The sequence below is a fragment of the Perca fluviatilis genome, chromosome 1 (assembly GCF_010015445.1).
Source record: "Perca fluviatilis chromosome 1, GENO_Pfluv_1.0, whole genome shotgun sequence".
In the NCBI taxonomy this organism is placed as follows: domain Eukaryota; kingdom Metazoa; phylum Chordata; class Actinopteri; order Perciformes; family Percidae; genus Perca; species Perca fluviatilis.
This window is the reverse complement of record NC_053112.1, coordinates 46,346,970-46,374,621: the sequence shown is the minus strand read 5'-3', so window position 1 is coordinate 46,374,621 and position 27,652 is coordinate 46,346,970. Positions and strand designations below refer to the sequence as shown.

The 27,652-nt window shown below is 43.9% G+C and overlaps 1 protein-coding gene across 1 annotated transcript; it reads right to left on the bottom strand.

The window, feature by feature from the left end:
- Positions 1 to 781: 781 nt before the first annotated feature.
- On the bottom strand, positions 782 to 27,652 carry LOC120562127 (ladderlectin-like). The gene is made up of 8 exons (XM_039805647.1): positions 27,250 to 27,652; positions 21,017 to 21,142; positions 19,834 to 19,933; positions 12,435 to 12,503; positions 11,672 to 11,763; positions 7,532 to 7,657; positions 1,270 to 1,369; positions 782 to 957 (listed from the first exon to the last, which is right to left on the bottom strand). Exons 1-8 carry the CDS (start codon positions 27,331 to 27,333, stop codon positions 890 to 892), a joined length of 765 nt encoding a protein of 254 aa, XP_039661581.1. The 5' UTR covers positions 27,334 to 27,652; the 3' UTR covers positions 782 to 889.

Genomic DNA, 27,652 nt, shown 5'->3' with positions numbered 1-27,652 from the left:
CGTCACAGGTTTGGAAATAGCTTTTCCCGGCTAGAGGGAAGTTTTTTTTCAAATGTAAAAAGTCCTTAGATAAAAAACTCAGAGTAGAAAGAGTCATAATCAACATCGTTTGCAGTTCGAGGTGTTTTACAGACGTCTCTTTTACAATGGTGGCCTATGGGGAAAACCTTTCTGGGTCGCAGAGGGATTTTTCGTTGCAATACCGCGAGTGGCCACTGGACAAAATTGGCTGCAAGGTTGAGCGCACTTCCTGGGGGCCTGGGCGATATTACGAATCCCACTATGGCCACGCCAAGACCCGCCATTCAATAGCATTTATTGGCCTGGTGTCCATGCTTACGCAAGGTAACATAACCCCATTTGTACAGGTCCTATCCCCTGGCCAATCAGCTATCCTAACCTTGACCACTCGAGGTCAAGTGCCTAACCCCAACCAATCGAGCTGCTTCGTAGGGCGGGTCTTGGCGTGGCCATAGTGGGATTCATAATTTTGCGGCCTGGGCACTGGCAGATGGCGACGGTAAGAGCCACCCACTTTCAGCTTCATTTAGGCTCTTTAGAAACCTATGGGTGATGTCACAGAGACTACGTCCATATTTTATACAGTCCATGATTCAAATAGACAGCTTGGAAATGATAACTGGATTTACTGGTTGTATTACTGCAGAGCAGAGTTGGTAACAGAGAAGAACCTTTTGTTTATTGTGTAAAAAAAATGTATACATACTACATGATATAATGTAAAATAACCACCTGAAACTGGGATGATAAATGCCTCTTTAATTTGTTTGGAAACGTTCCTAAGACAGTTACTTTTCACACACATTTGGGTTAAATGTGTACTTGACTGAAATAGACTGTCCTGTGTTATTTGCAGATTTTGCATCCTTCAAACAACCGCATTCTTCACACAAAACGAAGGAAAGCTTTGATCACAGTTGTAATTGCTCCAACCATCTGCAACGACAGAAAGAGAGAGCGAGCAGTTGCAAAATCTGAACATGACCAATACAGAAAAGTATCAGGGTTTTTTGCAAAAATGGCAAAAGCCATACTGTGTGGGTTGAAAAAAGAAAATATATAATACATAGATCTACTTTTTACAAGCTGGTAGTGGATCATACAAAACAAGTCTTTATTTTCTCTCTCAACACCATAAACCAACCACCACATTTGTAGCATTTAAGCTAAAGTTAGATTTTTTGGGTTGGATGAAACCGAGATTGTTTTAAGTATCTGTTGTTTTGAGTGTGTAAGTGTATTTCTTACCAGTGTTGAATGTGGAAAGGCATGGGTAGGTACTGTCTGGAGACAAGGCAGTAAAAAATCCCTGATAAAACCAGGAAGCATCGAGCCACATCCACTGGTCCTGCAGTGAGACAGTGAAATTCTTTAATGAAAGGTTTTGGTGGATTTATCTGATTTCTCATATAATACTAAAAGGAATTATTTGACATTTTTGGAAATACGCCTATTTGTTTTCTTGCTGAGAGTTTGATGAGAAGATTAGTACCACTCTCATGTCTGGGCCTTCATTACAGGGTTTAAAGGAACACGCCAACTTATTGAGACTTTGTCTCATTCACGGTATCCCCCAGAGTTAGATAAGTCCATACATACCCTTCTCATCTCCGTGTGTGTTGTAACTCTGTCTGACGCCCCCACTGCTAGCCTAGCTTAGCACAGATCCTGGAGGTAACCTGCTCCAACTAGCCTACTGCTCCCAATAAGTGACAAAATAATGTCAACATGTTCCTATTTACATGTTGTGATTTGTATAGTCACAGCGTGTACAAATAACAAGGTCACATGAGACACAGCCATCTTCTAACCGTATACATACTGGGAACTATATTCTCAGAAAGGTGAAGCACTGCTACTTCATAAGCTACGGGTTTCCAGACTCCGTCGTGATTCTGGAGTAGGACTGCACCTAAACCATCTCGTGAAGCATCTGTGGACACTGGAGCTTTGACTAGAATGTCTTTCAGACTCCTCCATTCATCCTCATGCCCTTTTTACCATGTCCACTAATTTTTGGGAGTTGAAAAGCTCTCTCAGTGCTGCTGTGTTAGAAGCCAGATTTGGTATGAAGCTGCCCACATAAGTTCACCATGCCTACACCTCGTTGGACTCCTTTCTTGTCAGTTGGCAGGTTGATTTTGTTCTCATCGGAGTGCACTCCTGCAGATGTCAATCTGTTTCCCAGAAACGTGACCTCTGATTCGGTGAACTGACATTTCTCTCTATTTGAGTTTGAGACCATATCTGTGAGACCATATCTGTGCACTCTTTCTAGTGCTTTATGCAGTTGTATATGTAGCTGCTGCTTTGACTCCGCCCAAATGATTACATCATCAATGTATACTCTGATACCTTCTAGTCCTTCAAATTTTTGTTTTTCATGGCGCTGTGAAAGATCTTGGGATCCCAAATGGAAGTCGCTGATAGTTTTAAAGGTGCCCTGCCATACAAAACCGTTTTTACTTGCATTTTTTGAAATATGTTAAGTCCATATGTGCTTGTGTTATGTCGTGAATATGAAAATGAACTGCTACCTCCTCTGTCAGCTCTAGCCACTGAAAAGAAATAAGCAGAGAAATCAGACAAATTACAACAGCTGGTTCAGTCTGACATCATGTTGCCTGAGCTCATTACTATTCATTAGCTCGCCCAGTTGGGCTGGGTAAAGGATGCTTACAGCCAGGCTCTCATTGGCTAGTTGTTTGATTCAAACAGCTTAGCTTGTTGAATATTAATGACAACTGGCAGAAATCAAGTATTCCTGTAGGCTTTCTATACCACGCTAGAATGGCTTGAAACAAGGTAACCAAGGCATTTTTTCCACAAAAAATGTTACAGAGTCCATGGTAGAACTTCAGACATCACCACAAAGTCATGAAATACGTGTGGCAGGGCACCTTTAATGTCCAAATGGTGTATTGAAAGTGCTCAGCTCTGCACTCTTCTCATCTAGCTGTAGCTGCCAAAATCCATGGGATGCATCAAGTTTTGCAAACCACTGTGCCCCAGCCATTTCGCTAAGTATTTCCTCCCATGTTGGTATTTGATAATGTTCTATCATGATAGCCTTATTTAGTTCTTTGGGGTCCATGCAGACCCATAACTGGCCAGCTGTTTTGTTTTTTTACACTGACCATAGAGTTCACTCATTCTGTTGGCCCCTGAGTTGATTGGATAACTCCTAAATCAGCCATCCTGTTCAGCTCCTTGTGCAGCTCCTGTCTGAGTGGTATTGGTACCCATCTAGGAGGACGCACTACTGGCTTGGCTGTGTCTTTGAGTTTAATGCTTAAAGTTTGGATGGTGCTTCTCCCAATATTCAGCCTTAGATATGTCCTCATGCTCCTTTAGAGGGTGTTGCTGGCATTGTTATCCCTTAGACTGAGCTTTCTCTACACTTTGAGGCTGCTTGGATACGCTTCACCAGCCCCAATTTTGCACGAGCTTCATCCCCAACAATTGACTCTATACCATGTGGCACAAATACAAATGGGAATGTTCTCTGGATGTCTTTGTTTCTCACCTGCAGTCTGTACTCTCCTCTTGTTTGTATTTTCAATCCATTGTATGCTTTAAGACCCATATTAGTCTTCCATACTAGGTCGGTTACAGGTTAAAGTGATGTTTTTTTTGGTACTCCGATGTCTGTTACGTACATGTTCTGTAATGGCTGTATTCAGACATGTCAGGACCTTTTTGGAAAGAGCCACAATGCTCCCATGGTATTTTGCACATGCGCAAGAGGAGCAGAGGTACTGCTGGAGCGTTTGCCCATGCTCTGTGAGGTGACATTGCCTTGTCCTTTCGGGACACAGATTTTTCACAGAAAACACAAAAAAAAGACAAAAAACTACAGACTGGAACCAGATTCAGTTGATAGTATAATAATGTGACTGTTCATATAATGTATTCACTCAAAAAAGGCTTCCCTTCTGTATAATGTTTCAGTTATGCTACAATGTTGAATAATTAATGTGTTTGCAGTACGGGTCAACTGATTTTGGTTTTTAAAAGTCAATACTAATACCAAAGTGAAGAATACAATGTTAAGTATATTATGCGCTCTATAAACAGTTGATTTACAGAGTACATTTAACATCATCCATCCATCCATCCATCCATCTTCGTCCGCTTATCCGGTGTCGGGTCGCGGGGGGAGCAGCTCCAGCAGGGGACCCCAAACTTCCCTTTCCCGAGCAACATTAACCAGCTCCGACTGGGGGATCCCGAGGCGTTCCCAGGCCAGGTTGGAGATATAATCCCTCCACCTAGTCCTGGGTCCTTCCCCAGGCCTCCTCCCAGCTGGACGTGCCTGGAACACCTCCCTAGGGGAGCGCCAGGGGCATCCTCACCAGATGCCCGAACCACCTCAACTGGCTCCTTTCGACGCAGAGGAGCAGCGGCTCTACTCCGAGCTCCTCACGGATGACTGAGCTTCTCACCCTATCTCTAAGGGAGACGCCAGCCACCCTCCTGAGGAAACCCATTTCGCCGCTTGCACCCTGGATCTCGTTTTCTTCGGTCATGACCCAGCCTTCATGACCATAGGTGAGGTAGGAACGAAAACCGACCGGTAGATCGAGAGCTTTGCCTTCTGGCTCAGCTCTTTTTTCGCCACAACGGTGCGATAGATGGAATGTAATACCGCACCTCGGCCGCACCGATCCCACATCTCCCGCTCCATTGTCCCCTCACTTCGAACAAAACCCCAAGGTACTTGAACTCCTTCACTTGGGGTAAGGACTCAATCCCTACCGGAGAAGGCATTCCATCGGTTTCCTGCTGAGAACCATGGCCTCCGATTTAGAGGTGCTGATCCTCATCCCAACCGCTTCACACTCGGCGGAACCGATCCAGTGAGTGCTGAAGGTCGCAGGCCGATGATGTCATCAGGACCACATCATCTGCAAAACGCAGCGATGAGATCCCCAGCCCACCGAACTGCAACACCTCCCCACCCCGACTACGCCTCGATATCCTGTCCATAAATATCACAAACAGGATTGGTGACAAAGCGCAGCCCTGGCGGAGGCCAACCCTCACCTGAAACGAGTCCGACTTACTGCCGAGAACCCGGACACAGCTCTCACTTTGGTCGTACAGAGATTGGATGGCCCTGAGTAGAAACCCCTCACCCCATACTCCCGCGCACCTCCCACAGTAACTTCCCGGGGGACCCGGTCATAGCTTTCCAAATCCACAAAACACATGTAGACCGGTTGGGCATACTCCCAGGCCCCCTCCAGGATCCTTGCAGAGTGAAGAGCTGGTCCGTTGTTCCACGACCAGGACGGAATCCGCATTGTTCCTCCTCAACCTGAGGTTCGACTCATCGGCCCAACCCTCCTTTCCAGCACCTTGGAGTAGACTTTACCAGGGAGGCTGAGAAGTGTGATACCCCTGTAATTGGCACACACCCTCTGGTCCCCTTTTAAAAAGGGGGAACCACCACCCCAGTCTGCCACTCCTTTGGCACTGTTCCAGACTTCCACGCAATGTTGAAGAGACGTGTCAACCAGGACAGCCCCTCCACACCCAGAGCCTTGAGCATTTCTGGACGGATCTCATCAATCCCCGGGGCTTTGCCACTGTGGAGTTGTTTGACTACATCAGTGACTTCCGCCCGGAAATCGACGCCAATCCCCGTCATCCTCCAGCTCTGCCTCTAACATAGAGGGCGTATAGTCGGATTCAGGAGTTCCTCAAAATGCTCCTTCCACCGCCCTATTACCTCCTCAGTTGAGGTCAACAGTGTCCCATCCTTACTGTACACAGCTTGAGGGTTCCCCGCTTCCCCTCCTGAGGTGGCGAACAGTTTTCCAGAAGCACTTTGGTGCCGACCGAAAGTCCTTCTCCATGTCTTCTCCAAACTTCTCCCACACCCGCTGCTTTGCCTCTTTCACGGCAGAGGCTGCAGCCTTTCGGCCCTCCGGTACCCTGCAACTGCCTCCGAGTCCTCTGGGATAACATATCCCGGAAAGACTCCTTCTTCAGTCGGCCGGCTTCCCTGACCAACCGGTGTCCACCATGGTGTTCGTGGGTTACCGCCCTTGAGGCACCTAAGACCCTAAGACCACAGCTCCTGCGCGCAGCTTCAGCAATGGAAACTTTGAACATTGTCCACTCTGGTTCAATGCCCCCAGCCTCCACAGGGATGCAGAAAAGCTCCGCCCGAGGTGGCGAGTTGAAAGTCCGTTGGACAGGGGCCTCCTCCAGACGTTCCCAATTTAACCGCACTACACGTTTGGGCTTACCAGGTCTGTCCAGAGTCTTCCCCACCCCTGACCCAACTCACCACCAGATGGTGATCGGTTGACAGCTCTTCCCCTCTCTTCACCCGAAGTGTCCAAACATACGGCCTCAGATCAGATGAAACGATTATAAAATCGATCATTGACCTTCGGCCTAGGGTGCTCTGGTACCAGGTACACTTATGAGCATCCCTATTTCCGAACATGGTGTTCGTATAGACAATCCATGACTAGCACAGAAGTCCAACAACAAACAACCACTCTGGTTTAGATCAGGGAGGCCGTTCCTCCCAATCACGCCTCTCCAGGTGTCTCCATCATTGCCCACGTTGCGTTGAAGTCCCCCAGCAGAACAATGGAGTCCCCCACTGGCGCCCCATGCAGGACTCCACTCAAGGTCTCCAAGAAGGCCGAAAACTCCGAACTCCTGTTTGGTGCATATGCACAAACAACAGTCAGAGTTTTTCCCCCACAACCCGCAGGCGTAGGGAGGCGACCTCTCGTCCACCGGGGTAAACTCCAAGCGCACGCTCCCAGCCGGGGGCTTGTTAGTATCCCCACACCCCGCCCGGGCCCGCACACCCTGAGCAACTCCGGAGAAGAAAAGTCCAACCCTATCCAGGAGTACAGTTCCAGAACCGAGACTGTGCGTAGAGGTAAGCCCCACCAGATCTAAAACGGTAGCGGCCCACCTCCCGCACCAGTTCCGGCTCCTTCCCCACAGAGAGGTGACGTTCCACGTCCCCAGAGCCAGCGTCTGCTGCCCGGGTCTGGTCCGTCGAGGCCCCTGACCTTCACTGCCACCCATGTGGCAGCGCCACCCGACCCCAGCGGTTCCTCCCACAGGTGGTGGGCCCATGGGCTGGAGAGATGGGAGCCACGTAGCTTGTTCGGGCTGTGCCCGGCCGGGCTCCGTGGCAAACCCGCCACCAGGCTGCGCCGACGCAGCCCGTCTGGGCCTGGCTCCAGACGGGGCCCCGGGCTTCCTCCGGGCAGGGTCACTCCATTTCTACCTTGTTTTTCCATTGGGGTTTTTGAACCATTCTTTGTCTGGCCCCTCACCTGAGACCACTTTGCCTTGGGAGACCCTACCAGGAGCACAAAGCTCCAGACAACACAGCCCTCAGGTTCACAGAGACACACAAACCTCTCCACCACGATAAGGTGATGGTTCACGGAGAAGCATTTAACATCATGTAAACTGTAAATCACTAGTAGGCTACAACCCAGAAAATCCTAATGCTTAGTCAACTCACCTGCAGGTAGAATCCACCCAGCCAGGCTGGAGAGAATCCATTACCAGCTGTCTGCTGATAGAGGAAGAAATACTCCTCAGGGCTGTGGACGGGGACCAGGCTGGCCTCGAAACCAGCACAGTAAGCCTGATGGAGAGGAAGAAGACACACAAGGATGAAGCGTGGAATAGAGCAGGAAATGGACACAAAGAGGGGAAACCAATGCCAAGGAAAGGGTAGTAACAACAAAGAGGGACAGAAGTGGCATATGAAGGCAAGGATAAATGAAGGAGAGAGAGAGAGAGAGAGATGCGAAATTAGAAGGAAAGCAAGTGATTGTGGGAGGAAAAGAGGAACGGAGGGATAGTTAACTTGTTTTGACTGTGTGTCTGTGTGTGTGTGTGTTGTATAAGACTTGAAGGCCCTCTTTTTAACTGTGATGACTTCAAACCCAGTGACAACTTCTGGGTCTGAAAAGTGAAGCCAATCTGCATGCTATCTAGTTTTAAGTTTTAAGTTTGTTTTCTAAATTATGGTCCCATTTATTTGAAATAGACGATAAAACAGGGGATGCTTAGGGCCGTGGCCGGTGCCAAAATTCTTAAAATTCATTATATTAAAATACATTAAAATTGTTACACACAAATTGATAAATAACTAAAACATGTAAACTAATTCATAAGTTAAAAATTACATTTAATAAAATGATGGTCAGGCCAGAATCAGGTATGCCACCCTTTGCTAAATCAAATTTGACTGACTGGTTATGCAGGAGGCTGCGCTGCTAACATTAGCCACACTGCTAAGTGGTTAGTTACGGTAGGGGGTGGTGGTACTGTACCACATTGTAAACTGGGCTATATGGATTATTCGTTTTTGGCAGAATGCCAGAATTAGAAAGGAATTGTTGACTAATGTGAGATAACAGACTTTCTCTCATGCCTGAATTAAACTGAGAAATTCAATGGACTTTTGCTGATATCATGGATTTCAGCAAAAGTCATCATGGATTATTTCGCAGTCGCGGAACTGCATTACATAAGGTAAGACCACTTTATGGTTAATTTGGGTTTATAAAGTGTAGCCTACTTGTGTTTGTTACATGTGGCACCAGCTTGCCTTGCTGTCAACTGGTTTTGGGGATGCTAATATTAAATGACGCATAAGGGACCGTTCGGTATTTATGGAATGGACCACCGGAGTAAAATAGGGGAGGGTCATGTCTTTTTATTCTTTGTTGAGGGGAGGGTCATCCAATGTTTTTTTAGTCTAGGGGGGATGGTCACCCAACTTTTGTTTTCATGAGAACAGCAACATTTCAAAGTGGCTTGTTTGGTGCATATTTATCCATGTAGCTCTCTCAGTCTCGGCCCCTATCGCTAGCAGATGGGTCCCTCCCTGTTTAGTCAGCCAGACAATTTGAGCTGTAGCTTTAGAGACCGTGGGATTTCCCAAACTGAATAAATCCTGCTCGCACATATAAACACAAAACTGCTTTGCTAGCTCCATAGTGTTGTAACTAAGACATCTGATGAAAAAATAATTGTATTCATTAGCATGATTGCCATACTGTTTAGTTTGAAAACATCAAAAACACCGTATGAAAACATAGCGGACCAGACGCAAGCATTTATTTTGAAAAGTCGAAGCTTGCGGACTGCACCAAGCCGAGAGGGCATGAGATGGGAGGTCCCCAGGCTGCAGCCATACCTGACTCAAATATCCTTTCGGCTGTCGTTTATATATATATATATAACAACAGCTTTATTGGAGAAGGATAGTGTGCAGGCAAAATGGGCAAGCTACCAAGAACGGAGTTTTGAAACAATGAGCGCTTGAGCTTGCTTTAGCTAAATATAAATTACTGCGAAAATATAGCCAATGACTGAGCGGTATAGCAACCACTTGTGAATTTGTTATTACCCAGTGTCCTTTGTTGAATGGTATCAATGTTTTATTGTTTTATTTCATGTGAAAACTAGTTTACTAGAGGAGTAACTTAGTATTTGAAGTAATGCAGGAAGTGTGCATTTAGTCCCCATGCTTATTGTTTCCACAACAATGTTAGTGAGTAAATCTACTGAAATGGCCACCACACCATAACAGGGGAGTGGGATGTGTAAGAAAGCAGAGGTTTAGTTACCTAAGTAAAGGCTGTAAAAAAAAACAATGGCTATCTGTATGTCTTTGCCAAGTGCAAACCAGTACACAAGGAATCAATAAAATGTTTCCGTATCATTTTGGAGGGTCATCCAAAATGTATTGCTGGTGAAGGGAGGGTCAGGTCTATTTTGATTAAAGATCCCCAAACTCCTCTGGTGGATCCTGAAATAACTAACGAACAGTGCCTAAACATTTCTCTTATTCGTGGTTCAGAGTAGTGAATCTGGTGTATATTTTTTAATGAGCTGTTGGCTTTAAGTATATGCGCAGTAAATCCTGTGTTGTTGAGATAAAGGTGAATGAATTTATTTTGCCGTTGGTGTTAGTGTTCAGGTATATCCTACTGAGATACGCATGTCTTGCACCTCTCCCTCCGTGCGGTTTGCTCGTTGCATTGGCTGGACGTTAGCGTCTTATTTTTGTTTCAGAGCTGGAGTTAATTGTCAGAGATAACTTTTGTAGTACTATAGTGATGTCACAGAGTAGTCCTAGTCCCCAATATGGCATCGTACACATACCCATCTACACGGTGCGATCCCGCTTCTGTTTTAAAGATAACGCAGCTCATCGCGGCAATAACTTATTTTAAAAAAACATGTTCCCCGTTACTGACAATTGTCTGGCGCCGGCGCTGGCCGTGGCTAAACGCCGACCCATCAATCAGGACAGAGGCTTAGCAATGCTAACCATGGCACTGTGTAAAGGAAATAGCTGTGAACTTGTTTTTGGATGTTGTCCATGTTTTTGTCTTAAACTTTGACCCTCTTCACTTCATCAAAGTTTGGTCGCCTAAAAGTGTCTTGGTCAGTGTTCGGTAGCACCTTGTCAACCAAAGCTAGCTAGCCAATGCTAGCGTTAGCTGGTAACTTAAGGGAGAGTTTGCCAATTTTCTGTAATGCCATACATGCAGATGAACGGCACGACTTGAGTATTCGGAGGTCCGTGTTTAACTGCAAGGAAAATCTCGCCTGGATGACTCGCTTCAGAAGGGTTGAAAACGGGCGACTTTCCCTCTTTAGCGTTGATCTTATGCTGCGTTCCAGACACAATTTTTAGCCCGTAAGTTACGACTTCAAGTCACAACTCACGACTTGATAGCGTTCCAGGCAAAGTCACCACAAACCCTTTGTTAACGTTGACGTTAACTATCGCTAGCTGATACTAGCAATTTCTAGTCGGCAACATATTTTGGGCTTCATTTAATAAACATAACCTGTAGTATTACACACTTGTATGTGTATTATTTTGATTACAATGTGTGGAATTATTTTTATTGCCTATTTATAGACTTAGACTTCTCTTTATGTACAGTATATTTATTTCTATTCTCTATTCTCACTCTATTAATCACCGGCGTCTGTACAGCATCAACAGGGGTCGCCATTGTTGTTTCTGTGTGTGACATCAAAAACTGTAACTGGGAGTACAACGATCTGGTACGAGTTCACGAGTAGTAATTTTTGGGTTTGAATGCCGTTCCAGGGCACTTTCATGGGTAGAAGGTTGTGAAAACACGAGTTACGGGTTGCCTGGAACGCAGCATAAGTATAGTGCCATCGAAACCATAGAGACACTGGCAAACCTGCAATAACTGATTTTTGACACAGGGCAGAGGAAACTAAAAGGACTACAATTCCTAATTAGCTCATTTCAGGTGGATGTATATACCCTACAGTTAAAGTAATTTAATTTAAAGGCTCTAAACTCTCACACAGGTCCTTTCAGTTCATCTGGCTGATTGGACCTCTTCCCAGGACTGTGTGGGTGTGTCTAGACAAGCTGCAATAACTCTCTCAGGACTACAAAGTCAAAACAACAATAAAAAAGTCACTGTACTACTTGTAAATAAAAATTGTAAATATTACAAAAGCAAATGATGTGGAAATGTACCTGTTTGTAATTGAGGTTGATGAAAGTTGTATTTCTCTAATCTGTGACTGCGTGTTTATCTATTTGTAAAGACTATGACACACTATAATGGCAGTTATGTGTATTTACATCAGCTTCATGCCAGGTCAGAAAATTGGAGTTGTGGTAGTAACAGCGGCCCTGGAACCCCGTCCAGCCAACAGGACACACCACGGATTGTGCTGGGAATTTCAAACAAAAAGAAAAGAATACATGTTGTACAATTTCCAAGAATCCTGTCAGTTCAAATCCTCATTTTAATCCTTTATAGTCTGACTTCATTTTCATTTTCTACTACTAGATTTTCTTAAACAGTTTCAGGCTGTTCTAATAACTAACAGAACTTGTAGGGCCTTCAATCATGTCAGTGTCATGATCTCAACAAGGTGACAAGGGAGATGAATGCCTTGGCAAAGTAAGGACAAAAGTGTACATAATGATTTGTTTCTTTAAAAACTAATGTAACATAAAGGATAATCTACAATGGTGTATTAGGGCCATTGAAGGAAAAACTAATTACGGAGCTGGGGGAGGAGGGGGTAATATTCAGAGAATTTCAATTTACCAGAAAAAAATCTTGGATATTCTCGGAGATGAAAGTGGTAAATATATGAGAAAAAAAGTCAGAAAATTGTGTTTTCTTTTTTCAAGGAAGCACATCACTTCAGGATCACCATAGATGCCGCTACTTTTATGCCCCCCCCACCACAATATATATTTTTTCCTACAATGGCCCTAATAAGCTGTTGTAATAATATTTCTCATTCTGAATGTATCTTTTTTTACGTTGTAACTTCACTATGAAACTCCCTTATGTGTTTTTTCTGTCGTGCAAAGACATAAATTGACTTACAAACGTTGGAGTTCCTCACACAGATGGAGGAATAGCTGCCAGCGTTGCATGGGGAATTGCTCCATGCCTCTGTGGAAAGAGAAGATTAGAAAAAGGCCACGAGAATAAGAGCGTTATGTAACAGAGAAAAGTGCCTGAAGTGTCTGAAAGCTTAGATTTTTCATTCTGAAATGCCAATGTGTGTGATAAGCTAAATCTTTCTCAGAGTCACTATTAGGGCATTCTGTCAGAGATCAGTCACTTTCTGAAAACACCCCTTTTTCGATTTGAAGGGGAACTATGCCGTTTTTTTTTTAGCTTAATTAACCTTAACTGAACAGCTTCAGAGTCATTGGAATGGTTATATGACTTTTTTCGAGAAAAACCACCCTTGCATCTTTCGGCCCGGCGAGCCGCCGGCCTCAGCGTCAGGAAGTATGGCGTGATATCAGGTCTCGCCATGTAACGAATTGTTTCACGGCACTGCACACGTACGCCCATTCAGGAACCGGCTAACAAGGTAGCGATGGAGTTTTTCACACTATCGTCATGGCTGAGCCGGCAAAAAAGAAGCAGAAAGTTAGGAAAGCATTGTCGGAGGAACAGAGAAAGAGAAAATGGCAGACTGACCGAGCGAGGAGTCAGACACGAGTAAACATAGGAGCTGCCAAATATCTAGTCTGAAGCTATAGGGGGGGCTCTAGAGAGAAACCTGCCAGCAAAAGCGAGAAAGAAATGGCCAAAACTGCATAGCGCCCCTTTAAACAAACATTTTTTTCTACATGTTAATCTATACGGGCTTGTCCATGCTTTTATCTTCAGTAGACTTGACTACTGTAACGGTGTCTTTACAGGTCTCCCTAAAAAATCAATCAGACAGCTGCAGCTGATTCAGAACGCTGCTGCTCGAGTCCTCACTAAGACCAAGAAAGTGGATCACATCACTCCAGTTCTGAAGTCTTTACACTGGCTTCCAGTGCCTCAAATAATTGATTTCAAAATACTTCTGTTGGTTTTTAAAACCCAGAATGGTTTAGGGCCAAAATACATTTCTGATCTGCTGCTACACTATCACCCATCCAGACCTCTCAGGTGGTCTGGGACAGGTCTGCTTGTTGTCCCCAGAGTCAGAACTAAACAGGGAGAAGGAGCGTTCAGTTTTTATGCTCCACATATCTGGAACAAACTCCCAGAAAATTGCAGGTCCGCTGCAACTCTCAGTTCTTTTACGTCAAGGTTGAAGACCTTTCTTTTTGATGCTGCCTTTCTTCAAATCATTTTTAATTTCTTATACTGCACTGTAACATTTATTCTTGTATTTCATACCTGTCTTATTCTATTTTAGCTGTTTATTATCTTTAACAGATGTTTAAAATAGTTTTAACTGCTCTTTGTTGCTGTTTTGACCAAAATAAATAAATGTGCAAATTAGCAGACCTGCCAACATGTAAGCATTTTTTGTACTCGGCACGCATTTTGACCCTTAAGTACGCGTGTACGATTCACTGCTCTCTAGGTACGCATTTTGCTGCATCTCGCCAGTTTCAGTTTCTTTGCAATCTATGACGTTGATTCTGCCGCTGAGCCACAGCGTTTAAGTGGAGTGAAAAGCTTTCGGCCAATCAGAGCGCTGCATTTTAACCCTCCGCCCACCTGCCCCTCCTAGCCAAATGCTTTGCGCGTTTAATTCAATTCAGTGCCTCAAGCAAGCCAGGCTGGACGGATAACCGCAGGCTTGCATGCCATGGCTGGACCGCCTCAAAAAAAGGTTCGGATACCACAGCGATTGTTCTGACAGCTATCGGGAGAGACGGCCTTGCCTCCACATGTCCACGCTACCTCATCACGTGTTCTGCACCGTGTGCAAGACAGACATCAGTCACCAAGGGGCAACAGGTAACGAACACAGTCCCACACACAAATACTCCCCACCCCAGGACACAGCATACCCACTAAGAAATCTCCAAGATTTTCCATATGCCCACTTAAAGCTACGTTGTGTAAGATTTACTCCCATCTAGCGTTGAGATCATATATCGCAATCAACTCTCTCTCGCCACGCAGTATTGCAGCTACGGTAGCCTTCACGCTTCAAAAAGCGAAGGTGTACAAAAGGCCGTCTATTGGCCGTCATTGTTGGAGTTCATACGTTCTACATTCTTAATACATCCATGAGGTCATGGCGGAGAGCGGCGCGGACACCACGAGCGGCCACCCGACGGAAAGGTGAGAAAGAAAAGGAGACTGCAGCGGTCCGGGGGATAATTAACTAGTTGGGATTTGGTGTGGGCCTCCAAAGCAGCTCCAATATTCACTCTTTTTCCGGTTTCTTGCTCTTTTCAATATCCTTTTTCTTTTTCTGGGCGAAGAAGAAGACTCCTGTTCCTGAAATTTGTAGTCCTCCATTTTTCCTTCTTCAAACTTGCTGGGGCCGGGAAGCGACGACACCCATTAGCAGCAGCTGTGAGTCAAAAACGCGAAAGGCGGAGCAGTATAGCCTGTATGTCCCTTACCGGCTAACGTATTTCAGGATGGCGCATCATTATGGAGCGTCTACCCCAGTTCATGCGAGCGCAAATGTAAAATTCCAAGCTGATAGGAATACTTGGAATTGATGGTGGAGGTCAATATTCATGAAAAAGGACAAGTTTGTGATCGGGCAACACAGATTTTGATAATGAACAACTACAAACGTTACACACTGGGGCTTTAAAAACGTGCAATGATACGCAACAACAGTTTTGTGACAGAACTTTCACTTCAGATGTTTGTATTCACAAATACAGGGTCGAGTAATGTGACAGCAAACTAAACTCACACTGCAGAACATGCAGAGAGACCTTTCTCATCTTTCATCGACCCGCTCCTCGCTGAGCGCAGTGCGTAGTGTGCGCGTAGCGACCGCTCCCAAATGCTCCGCCTACACTACCACCAGCATCCTCCCTTCACCACACATTTAAGACAAATATAAGTAGTCTATTTTATTTTGCCCTCGTTGCTTTGGGGTCAACTTTTGTGATCCAGGCTCAGGTCCCTGATGTGAAACCCCCCTTACTGCTTTATATTCCATTATATGTTTGATATGTTTTGAATGTCATCTGTGTTTTCCTTCTCATAGGATGAATAAAGGTATTTCCACCATAAATTGGTGCATAGAAGTGTGTCAGAATGCAGGAAATGGAGTCTTTGACGCTCAAAATAACCCTGGGGCTTGTACTTATAAAATTTCTTCAAGGTTGGCAGGTCTGAATAAGGTGTATCCATAAATCTTAATTTGCAACAAATGTAATGAATAGGTTGAGCAACAGCTGACTTCTTGGGGGTGACTTCTGAGTATATGGGTAGGTCAGTCCAACACATAAATACTTAAAGGCTAATTACATTATTTTTCTGTCTAATGTGAACAAAAATATTTATTTTAGGGGGGCTGAAGCTACCCCAAAATGTTCCTAAGCCCCCCTAAATAATTAGAGGTCGACCGATAGTGGATTTTACCGATACCGATAGCAAGGTTAATCGACCGATAGTATTTAGAATTGATACTGGATAAAACAGTTGACAAAATACATACATTTTTTCAAAAAAAGTCCAGACACTTTTGCCAATAATCAAAATAATAATGTCATATTTATTTATATTACACCCACAGCAATGCTACACAAGCATGTGTGTTGTCTATCAAACAGTTCTCCTACATATTTGGAGTCATCCAGTGCAAAAATAAACATAATGAGCATTATAATTCATATAAAGGACAAACTATTTACATTTCTTCAAAAAAGGCCCAAATGTATGCCAAATCTTAAAACAGTTACGCCATTCTTCTCTGTAGAACGGTTTAGAACTAGCCTGACGTGGTCCTACTCAGATTCTAGTCAGAATGGGAGTCTGAAACCGCTCCATTGGGCTGTGATTAAGGGGCGTGTTCCAACCATAGACAGTATATAATGGACCAACAGACCCACGTTGCAGAGACCAGTGAAGGATATTAGAAGCACTTTTCCGGTGATGGCCAGCTTTACTGCGCAGCCTCCAACTGAGAGAATGTGACGTGAGCAACCTGTCTGAAAGTGTGAAGTCTTCTGGTAGCTGTGCCAAGAGAAATCTCAATCATTCCCAATCTTACAGAGACAGAGAGTGTAGGTATATGTAAGGAGATAACATAGGCACAGGCTAATTATTGCTAACGAAAATGCTAGTTAACATTAGTAATTAATCCTAAACAGCTCATATAAGCCAAACTGCCTGCAAGCTTATCCTGTACTATACGGTAATTCCTCTACCATGTGACACAATCGTTAGCCTATTTTTACAAAAGCGTCTGCTACGGAGCCATAACGTGAGGTACAAGGTAATGGAGCCTTTTATACATTGTCGAGTTTCTTTAGAAATAAACAACGGACAAATAGAGTCTTTAAACGCTTCAGATGTAAAGTTATTCGCAGTCAAGTGACGTAAAAAAAAAATGGCGGTCAGCGGAATGCTAACAGGAGGTGATGGCCAGGTAGCAACAAAATGGCGCCATAGATGGCTCGAGTTCTGAAGCGAAGCTTACCCCCTTGGTTCCAACCGAACCAGGAAAAAAAATGCCTCTGCATTCATTGGATAGACCTCCAACCAATCAGAGCAACGGAACTCAACTCAACTGTCAACAGAACTCAACACTGTGTATCGTCTCCATAGCAACCACTCTTTGCACAATGCATTCGTTCTAACTTCCGACTTTTAGACTTTTTTGAAGCTGGATATATCATTTGTTGCGTGTAAATATAAATGTGGATAACATTAGTGATAGTGACATGCTCGCTACAGTCGCATTTCTAGAGATGGATCGGCAAAAACACGTTTTTATTTCAATGAGCCACAGCTTTGTTCTAACGCCGCTGGGCGCTCCCTCTCTTCACTCACTCTCTATCTCGCTCCACCATATAACGCTACCGTGCTTTCTTCTAACGCCGCTGGGCAGGGTTCGAAATGACTTAGGACTCTTGGGGGGTCCCCTAAAATGTAATTATAAAAAATACTGAAGACTACCTTGCTACACTATATACTGCAGGCAAAATTATATTGACATATTTTGAAGGTGGGATAATGGTCTTGGGATGTTTTTCATGGTTTGGGCTAGTCCCAGTATTGTAGTGGTGTCTGGAGAAGTGGATTGGCTATAATCTAACAGGTAACCCTCTAATTCTGGAGCAGCAAAGTTACAGCACCTTATATAAATCCCTGACATGACAAAGTGGATAACTGCTATATGTCTGCTGTTAGCTGGCAGATTATTTGGCTTCATACCTATGCTTCACACACATACAGCTAGCAAGAAACGTTGACAAACGCACTCTTCTAATCATTACGTTACACTGGGTATCTAAGTTAGTTAATGCAACTTTTGATATAGGAACACCAACTCCAAATATTTTACTATAATAAGCAATTATTATGGAGATGTAAACATAATCGAGCGGACCTTACAGGATTTTCATTAGGGATTTCACTCTTTGTGAGGCTTCGTTTTTGCCGTTCAACAATAACATACGTGTTCGCGCCATAGACTGTACTGTATGCGCCGGAGGACCACAACAACAATCTGTGATGCTATTAGCTGCCCTGATTGTTGCCCAATTGCGCTAGGAAATAAATAAATTATTGTTATAAATATAAAACGTCACTAAAGACCTATAATTTTCACAATCATTTTTAATGTTAAAAATATTTGTCGGGGACCCCCCAAAATCTAAAAATAAATTCTTATAGGGGGTCCCTAATGACTTATGGGGGGTCCGGGACCCCCCCAGACACCCCTCATTTCGAACCCTGCCACTGGGCGCTCCCTCTCTCCAGTCTCTATCTCACTCCACCATATAACGCTACCGTGCTTTCGGGCAGTTGTTGATGCTCCTCCGCTGAGGATTTTAAAATGAATGCGCTGTCGATTCTACACATCTCAATTCTCCAGCGGCAGCCACTAGACGGATCGTGGACGATTTGGGTCGGACTTGCGTTTATTTTTGTCAGTGTTTAACCGCTTGAGGTAAGTTAGCCTACTGCTAATGTTTAGCGTCATCTCAGCCTCGAAAGCAAACAAACATACTGTTGTGTATCCTTCAATTCATTGAGCAGATGAGATGGATATTGGAAGATAGTTCAGCAGAGAGAAAGAGAAGCAGGAGATTGGCAGAGCAGTTGATCCTGAGGGAGCCGGTGTGATTGAGGTCAGTAGTGGTCTCTAGGTCTGAGGATGGTTTTGTAACAATAAGCATTTGTTGGCAGGCCTAGGCACTATGCATAGCCTAAACTAAATTATTATATTTATTATATATGCTAGCTATATTCTAACCAATTAACTTTCTTCATTCATTGGCTGTGATAAATTAAATAAATATGTAGATGTTGCCTAAATGTAGGCTAGGCTAAAGAGCACATGCCCACAGATACACATGTGAAAATAAAATGAAAGCAATCCTACATACAGTAAATACAGTATATACAGTAATCATTACTCCAAATATTTTATTCCTTCCTCCATCAGGTTATTGTATTTAGACAGTAGCCACTTTAAATAGGATCTGTATTAATATCTTACATGAATAAAGTATGCAGTGACGCCTATTTTTTTCTTTTTCTTGTACTGCTATTTGCCATAATTGTTTAACTTTACCAACCTATTAGCTGTCTGGCCTCTGTTTGTCAGTTTTTGGACATTGTGGATGTTGTTTCATGTGACCAATTTGCATTTCAAAGTCATGAAATTTGCCTAGGGTTTTGTTTTATCTTAAAGGATAAGACAGAAGGAACAGAGTAGAAATGTCACTTTTGACTTGTTAACATATTAGTTTCTTAACTGGTGGTTGACATAAGTGTAGCTCTAATACAGTAACGAAAGATGTGAGTGCAAAGATTTTGCCTGGTTGGTACAGTTTTTACACACAGGCCTAAAATACACACACGTGAAGAGATGAGCGCCCCGAGCAGTTGGGGGTTGGGTGCTGAACTGGCGAGCCTCCGGTACCCAGCCCAACTCCCTACGGACTGAGCTACCATCCCATACCTGCCACAAGTGTGTATAGACCAAGCATAGTTTAACATGTGATGGCACTGGGGGAACAATATAATGTTTGGCAACTAGAGCTAGTTAACAAGGCAAAGACTCCACATCAATTGTACCTCGTAACTTTAGATGGGGTGGGTGTCCAATATGGGTCAACTTTCTGTGTCGTAAATGGTTGGTAATTCTGGTTAATAATAAAAAAAAAACACAAACCACACTCTGGACTGTAGGAAAATGTTTGTTCAAAATAAAAGGGTTGAGGTCAGTAAGTGATTGACTTCTGACAGAGTGCCCCTACTGCTGTAGTCTACAAAACCCACTTATACACTGTATTATTCGGGTCCCTGGACCTTCATGTGTGTGTTTTCTTACCATAAGAGTTGAGCATTAGACAGGGGTTGCTGCTGTCCTGGGATTCGCTGCTCCAGCTGTTGTTGTAGAACCAGGAACCATCGATCCATAACCACTGCTCCTGGAGGGAAAGCACAAGACCATCACCAGTGCTTTGTTGCACAGTGGAGATTTAATTTAAAATAACAATCTAAAATATGGAGGAATAAAAATCAAATAGCAACGTGTAAAACGAGCAGTTGAAAAAAAAAAATTACATTAAAGCAACAGCGTTTTGAGCAAAAACACAAAGGCATATGCAAATACGAGTTATATCACTTTCAAATAAATCAGTCTATCCTCGTTGATGCATATTTATACAGCAAGGTGTTCCAAACTCTCCGATCATCTTAGAAACGAGTGGTCAAGTGTAAAGTTTCTATCATGTATTGATCGTAGTTATTGTGATCATAGTCTGGATCAACGGAAGTACATTTCCAGGATAAAGCCTGATACGGCATGTGGCTCACTAGCATTGTTTTGATTGTGCAGAAGGCAGGCCTGCTTGGTTCTTTCAGTGAATGATTGTAAAGATTTACAAAGAATATGTTTAGGTCATTTCCTCTCTAACTGGGACGTTCTGGGGCCGATGGGTGGGATTGCTGTGGACGAAGTACACACGGAGATACACTGGTACGAGCAAATTGTGTTTAACCATGTATCAGCTAATTTAAATAGCTCACCTTATATTGTATTGTGTAACCAGTTCACTTTATTTAATATTGTATGTGGTGTTTTCTTGCTGGGTGCAAATGTTCCACCAAAACAAGTTCCTTCCCGAGACTATTTTGAAATGGGTTGTGTGAAATGCAACCCAGAGCGTTTTTTCCTCCTATCCCAGAATGTACTGTATGTGTGGTGTAGCCAGACATTACCTTACAGCGCTGTGGAGATAGGTCTGGCAATGCGAGACTACTGTGATAAATTAAGTGTCCACACAAAGACAGAAACATAGATTCCTGCACAAGAGACCATACAAAAAAAATCCTCTCTTACCAAATGTCACTACCTCAGTCTGGAACCCCCATCTCAAAACATGATGATATTCCAGATTCCAAATTCCTTAAACAATTCAGCTTCCTCTCTTGTCTCTCATGCCTTTATTTCTTTGTGGTGCTGCACTACCACCATAGTTAATAATATGACATCATGATATGGTGTGTACCTGTAGGTAGAAACCGCCCAGCCAAGCGCTTTGAGCTCCATTATTAATAGTGAGTTGTTGGAGGAAAGCGTACTCCTCAGCGCTGTGGACGGAGACCAACGTGGACTCTCGCATGGCACAGTTCGTCTGGTGGAGGAGAAGATGACATACGGACAAAAAGAGACATGGTAAAGTCGAACTTCCTGAAGTGCACATGGTAAAGGTCCTGCTTTATTAAGACAGAACATCCTGCATAGAAATTACATGAGGTTAAAACAGGCAATGAGGATATTTTCCTAATTGAAACTAAAATTTTATGAAATGCGATGGAATAGGCAGGATATTTATGCAATTTTATGCAATGAAATTGCAGGAACTTGCAAAAATTGCAGGAACTTGCAAAAACTGCGGTTTAATGAAAAAAAAAGCGATTTCCCCAACACCCTGCTTTTCGATGATGTTCATGTCGCGTAATTACGTCACTTCATAACGTTCCCATGGCAACGGGAAATTGGCTGCTTTTGTGTGAAGTAAACGCAACATTTTTCAACTTTCTGCTAAGATATATGGGACTTTTTTGCAACAAAAATGCAGGGATTATGAAATCATGCAAGCCCCGCATATTTTGCATGGAAATCGGCAATTTATGCGGACTTTGGCTGATTATGCATTGAATTATGCAATTGCATAATCACATTTTTCTGGAGGGACTGGTATGGAATTATCCGAAACTCAAATAAAATGTCTCTCTCTTTTTCTAACTTTTACTCTATCTGTAACAGACACATAATATCACAGCTGTGGGGTAGGACCCACCATGTATTTTTCCATGAGTCCACGATGTTAGCATTTATAAAGTTACTTAGCTTGTTTGGTAGCTTGATGGACAGTTAATTAGCTAGTGTTAGCTTGCTAATTCCACCCAACATGCTCTCACTAGTTACAAAAAAAACGATCCTAACAAAGTTGTCACTCATCTGTGCTTTTCTACGCTGTGACCAAAGTGTGTTAATGAGACATTAAGTTGTTAAACTCTACTAATTTAGTAGCGGGCGGGCTGGCTGACTAGCTAGTTAGTTAGTTAGCTTGCTTGCCAGCCTACTTACTTGACTTCCACAACAACACATATACAATACAAGTACAATTGTGGCTGTATTATTTGTCTCCCCTTCAATAATTTCAATTTTATGTTTATTGTCCCCCCCGTCTATTAGATGAAATGTACGCCCATGACTACTCATAGACTGGATAATATTAATGGATTGAGCATGTGTGACGTCACCCATTGGTTTGGAGATCTGCTATAAGTCATCGAGTTTGCCGTTACGGGCGCAGCCATCCTGGTTGAGGATGTGACGATTTTAGACGAGAGGGAGGAGTGAGGGAGGAGCCATAGACTGTTGGGCGCTATCTGACTGTGACATTAGCTGAGAGTTGGCAACGCTGCTTACACTCTACGTTACGCTACACCCTTTCACCGGCAATCACATCATAGCCACGCCCTAAAACACCCCCTGCTTCATCGCCGATTTTAAAATCAACAAGACCATCATTTAAAAAATGAACATCATTCTGTGTTGCAGGAGACTTAAAGGGAAACTTCACCGATTAGCATTAAGCTTTGTATCAGTAGAAACCTGGTAGTATTTTTGAATGACCATGCTTTCCTCCCTCATGTCCCCCTCAGAGGGGAGATCTCTGTATTGTGGGTCTGGAAAAAAGCCTCAGATGACGCAAAATGACGATTTTTGCGTCATCTGAGGTTTTTTTGCCCAGAGGCAAAAGACTACAGCCTGTATTAGGAGCCACTTCCGCATAGCCCAAAGGGGGTTGGACTGTCGGCTTTTTCCGGAGATTGCCGAGGAAAAAACGAGTGTCAGCCATCTTGAATCCTCGCTTAGCTTCTCAGCAGGAGCAGAAACTGTTCATCCCGACGGAAATTTTAGAACAACAATTATGTGCATTCAAACTACCACACACTTGTACCACCGGGATACATTGGTACAGATTGGAGAATATGCAGGACACGTTATTACTAGGGGTGGTACGGTTCACAAAACCCACGGTTCGGTTTGTATCACGGTTTTAGGGTCACGGTTTTCGGTTCTTGTTATTTTTTCTTTTAATCTTTAACACTCCAGAATATACTTCAGCATATGATATATAGCTAAAATTAGCATATTGAATGCATGTTGCACAAAATATGCACACAGTGGCAGTTCTATATATTGTTTTATTTCATCATAGGTACCATGAAATCCAAAATGTTCCCACACACCAGACTATAAACGACGCTGGCGCATCCTCCAGCTCTGGGCAGCCTCTCTCCCACTTCACATTTCTGCAGGTGACGTGACGTGACGTGCAGCGGCGCCCCACTCCACTTGAGGAGCGGTCGGCTCGGTGTCTCTCAAAATCTGACGAAAATCTTTTAAACTGACCTTTGTCGATCTGAAATGAAGACAGATTCAGCAACTGCACGGCCTATTTCTCGCTTAAAATGTTTTCAGAAACACGTTTCGGTGAACTATTTTAGTACAATATGAGATCGTATTCTGAACGAGCCGCCATGACAGTCTATTTTGAAATTAGGGGCCCAGCCAGACCACATGACGCCGATCGTCCAATCAGCTGCCATGGGTTGCGTTTGTCGACCCCATCCCGCTCGTCATTTCCAGTTAGTGTTTTAACATAGGTGTCGAAAGTGGGCACTACGGCAGTAAGAGGTTAGTGCAGCTTAACAGTGTACTGACGAACCGTGCGGTACACACACGCTCCGAACCGAGACTAGCGAACCGAGACTAGCGAACCGAGCGGTTCGGGTGTTTTTTCATGAACCGTACCACCCCTAGTTATTACAGACGCAATACTTCACACAATACGCGAGCTTTGCCTGCACGGAGACCAGCGTGGTGCTCGATTCCTCTGGCCGGTAAAGTGACCTCATCAGCGGGGAGCGTTGAACGAGTGTGCCGGTGGAAAGCTAACGCTAGCCAGCCACCTGTTCACCAATCCTGCTTGCAAGTGTCCGCTCATTAAACAAACTGGACTACATCCAACTTCAACGAAACTCCCAACGTGAGTTCAGAGACTGCTGTGCTGTGTTTTTGTTGTTGTGGAAATATTGCTGTGGACAATCCAGCCTGCTGTCACCGGGTAAGACTACTAGTGGAGGTGGGCTGTGTTACCCCAGACTGCCTGTTGCAGAAATGGGGTGATTTGTATCCAACTAACTGCTAACTGCTGGTGGAGTTTGTGACTGTAAAATGCCGATAATTCTAGCTACATCCCACGCAAATGTACGGCTGTGTTTATACTCGATGTTTATACCACAGCCCACCAAGAGCTAGTGCGAGTAGCTATGTGTTAGCCTTCTTTTATCCATAGACAGTATATAATGGACCAATAGACCCCGTTGCTCTGGACGGAGACCAGTGAAGGCTATTAGAAGCACTTTTCCGGTGATACCTTGCTTTACTGCCCAGCCTCCAACTGACAGAGACAACGTAAATGTGACGTGAGCAACGTATCTGAAAGTGTGAAGTCTTCTGGTAGCTGTGCCAAGAGAAATCTCAATCATTCCCAATCTTACAGAGACGGAGAGTGTAGGTATATGTAAGGAGATAACATAAGCACAGGCTAATTATTGCTAACTGACATGATAGTTAACATTAGTAATCAAACTTAAACAGCTAATGTAAGTCGAAACTGCCTGCAAGCTTCTCCTGTACTATACGGTAATTCCTCTACTGTGCGACAGTAAGTCACTTGGTTATGACACAATCGTTAGCCTATTTTTATAAAAGCGTCTGCTACGGAGCCATAACGTGAGGTACAAGGTAATGGAGCCTTTTATACATTGTCGTGTTTCTTTAGAAAAATAAACAATGGACAAATAGAGTCTTTAAACGCTTCAGATGTAAAGTTATTCGCAGTCAAGTGATGTAAAAAAAAAATGGCGGTCAGTGGAATGCTAACAGGAGGTGATACCTTTGTAGCAACAAAATGGCGCCATCGGAGGTTCGAGTTCTGAAGCGAAGCTTACCCCCTTGCTTTTATCACATGGCTTGGTTGAATTCTAATGTAGAATGCGGTCTGTTATTTCTTGATAACAGACCGTTGCTAAGGATAACACACCGTTGCCATGCATAGCAGAATGTTGCCATGGACACAGTTCTGTTCCCTCTGGAGTTATCAATCAATCCGCTGAAAGAAGTCCGGATAATGTATCAGCTGTGAACAAAGCATGTTTTAAATGTGTAACACCACTTGAGCCACTTTTTCGTGTATATGGTTGAAATGACAATAAAACACACTTGTTGAGTTGATCGTCTCACTGTCTGTCTGTAAAGGGTAGGCGTGGCTTGGGAGTGGCCTCATACAGCAGCAAAGCAAGTGCATTCTGGGATTCGGTGTCTTTCATCCATATGAGCCAAAAACACATTTTCTGGCTTCAATTTCAATTTTCTTTTCACATTTCTACTACATTAGTGACCCAATTTAAAGATATATTCAGCTTTCCAGCGGTGAAATTTCCCTTTAAAACTAGCGACTGAGACCATCAACTCATTATGAAAATGTTTACTGAGGTAATAAATCAAGTGAGAAGTGGATCACTTTCTCATAGACTTCTACAGAAACAGACCTCATTTTGCAACCGCACGTGTCTCCCCCTGCTGGAATTCAGATAGAATGAACTGGTCTAATAGCCGAGACACACCAACCAGACGGCCGACCGTCGGCAGAAAACCCAGTGGAAATGATCAGTCGGGTCCCTGAGGTCCAAAAAACTGCCTCGGAACACACTGAGGCGACACCGACTTGAGAAACGTAATATGTCTCCATAGCAGCAGGCGGCGCTACTCTGTATTGTTGCCCAAAAAATGAAAACCGGCAGCTGATTGGACGAACGCATCACATGGGTTTGTTTTCTCCGGAAATTCTGAGCCAGACTGTCATGGCGGCTCGTTCAGAATACGATCTCATATTGTACTAAAATAGTTCACTGAAACATGTTTCTGAAAACATCTGAAGAGAGAAATAGGCCGTGCAGTTGCTGAATCTGTCTTCATTTCAGATCAACAAAGGTCAGTTTAAAAGATTTTCATCAGATTTTGAGAGACTCTAGTCACCTCATCCTGCTCGTCATTTCCGGGTGAGTCCTGACTGCCCTGCCGCCTGTCAGGTCGGCCAAAATTAACGGTGACAGCCCCTCAGACTGACGACGGCACGGGACACACCGAACAGATTTGAGTCACTGACCTCGCCAGACTGTCCAACGGCCGATTATCAGCTTGGTGTGTCTCGGGCTTTAGGAGTCTCCCCCTGCAGGAATTCAGATAGAATGCAGGGTTAAGGCAGTTCGCCGAACCGCATGCTTTGTCCAATAATATTATACAGTCTATGTGACTACTATAAAATGTACCAATCACATCATGCTGCTCATCACAGCCACACTGTCAGGCCCACTGTCTCTGTGTAGCAGGGAGCTGCTGTGTTTCTCTCTCCCTCCCCCTCTCTCTCTTGTGTATGAGTGCCCAGAAAGGCACCTTTAAATAAAATGTATTTATTTATTTAAATGCATGAATGGAGCCAGGTGTGCAGCAGTCAGGAGCCCAAATCGTAGACTCTACTCTGCTGTCAGTCACGTTCTAGCCATTTAGTACTTCTGTTTGCTTTGTTGAGAATTGCTCTCTAAACCCTGTCTCTCTTGTGCTGTTACAGTCTGCTGCCTGGAACCAACTGCTGTCACCGCTCTACTCTCTACTGTCTCACATGGACCGCAGATCTAGAAGGATTCAATTTAGCCGCACAAAAAGTCATTCTCTGGAGCACTGGACAGAGTCCAGCTCTCCCTCGGACTTCTCCAAATGAAAACCCATACTCTGCCACTCTACCCCGCACGTACGTTTTTGTAAATACACTTTTTTACACTCCTGGCTTTGTGTTCTGTGTCTGCACTTGGGTTCTAAATTGTCATCCCTCTGTAACACACACGTCTAACCTGCATTGAAATGAAAAATGTGAGGTAACTGTGGTTTGACCGTGCGCAACATCGCTCCAATTGGAGATGCAGAATGGAACAGACACCTGCTGCTATCACATGGCTGTTAAGAGAGTCACCAGAGTAAAGGAAATACAACATTGTAATGTAAAAGATGTAGTATTTGCCATAGAAGAAATAAATGCTCAGAATCCAATAAACAGATAATTAACATTGGGTTTTCCTGTAGAGAGTGTTGTTGAGTGTTTACCAGAGCCTGAGGCCAGGTCCTGCCCTCTGTCACAAAGTAGTAGCAACGTCCCAGGAACACCTCCCATCCATCAGGACACATCATCTGGCTCGGTGTGTCAGGGTGTGGTGTTGGTGTAGTTGTTGTTGTTGGTGATGGAGATGTAAGTGTAGTAGGGGGACAACAAAAAGTTAATGTTTCGGTACGGTATGGTGTTGTTGGTGTTGTTGTTGGTGTTATTGCTGTTAATGGTGGTCCTGGTGTTGTTGCTGGTGATGGAGAGGTAAGTGTAGTAGGGGGACAACAAAAAGGTTCTGTACGGTATGGTATAGGGCCTACTGCAGTGTTTGCAGTAGTGTCATTGTAAGTGACTGGGGCTGTAACATTGACAGCCTCTACAGAAGGATACACTGTGAAGAAAAGA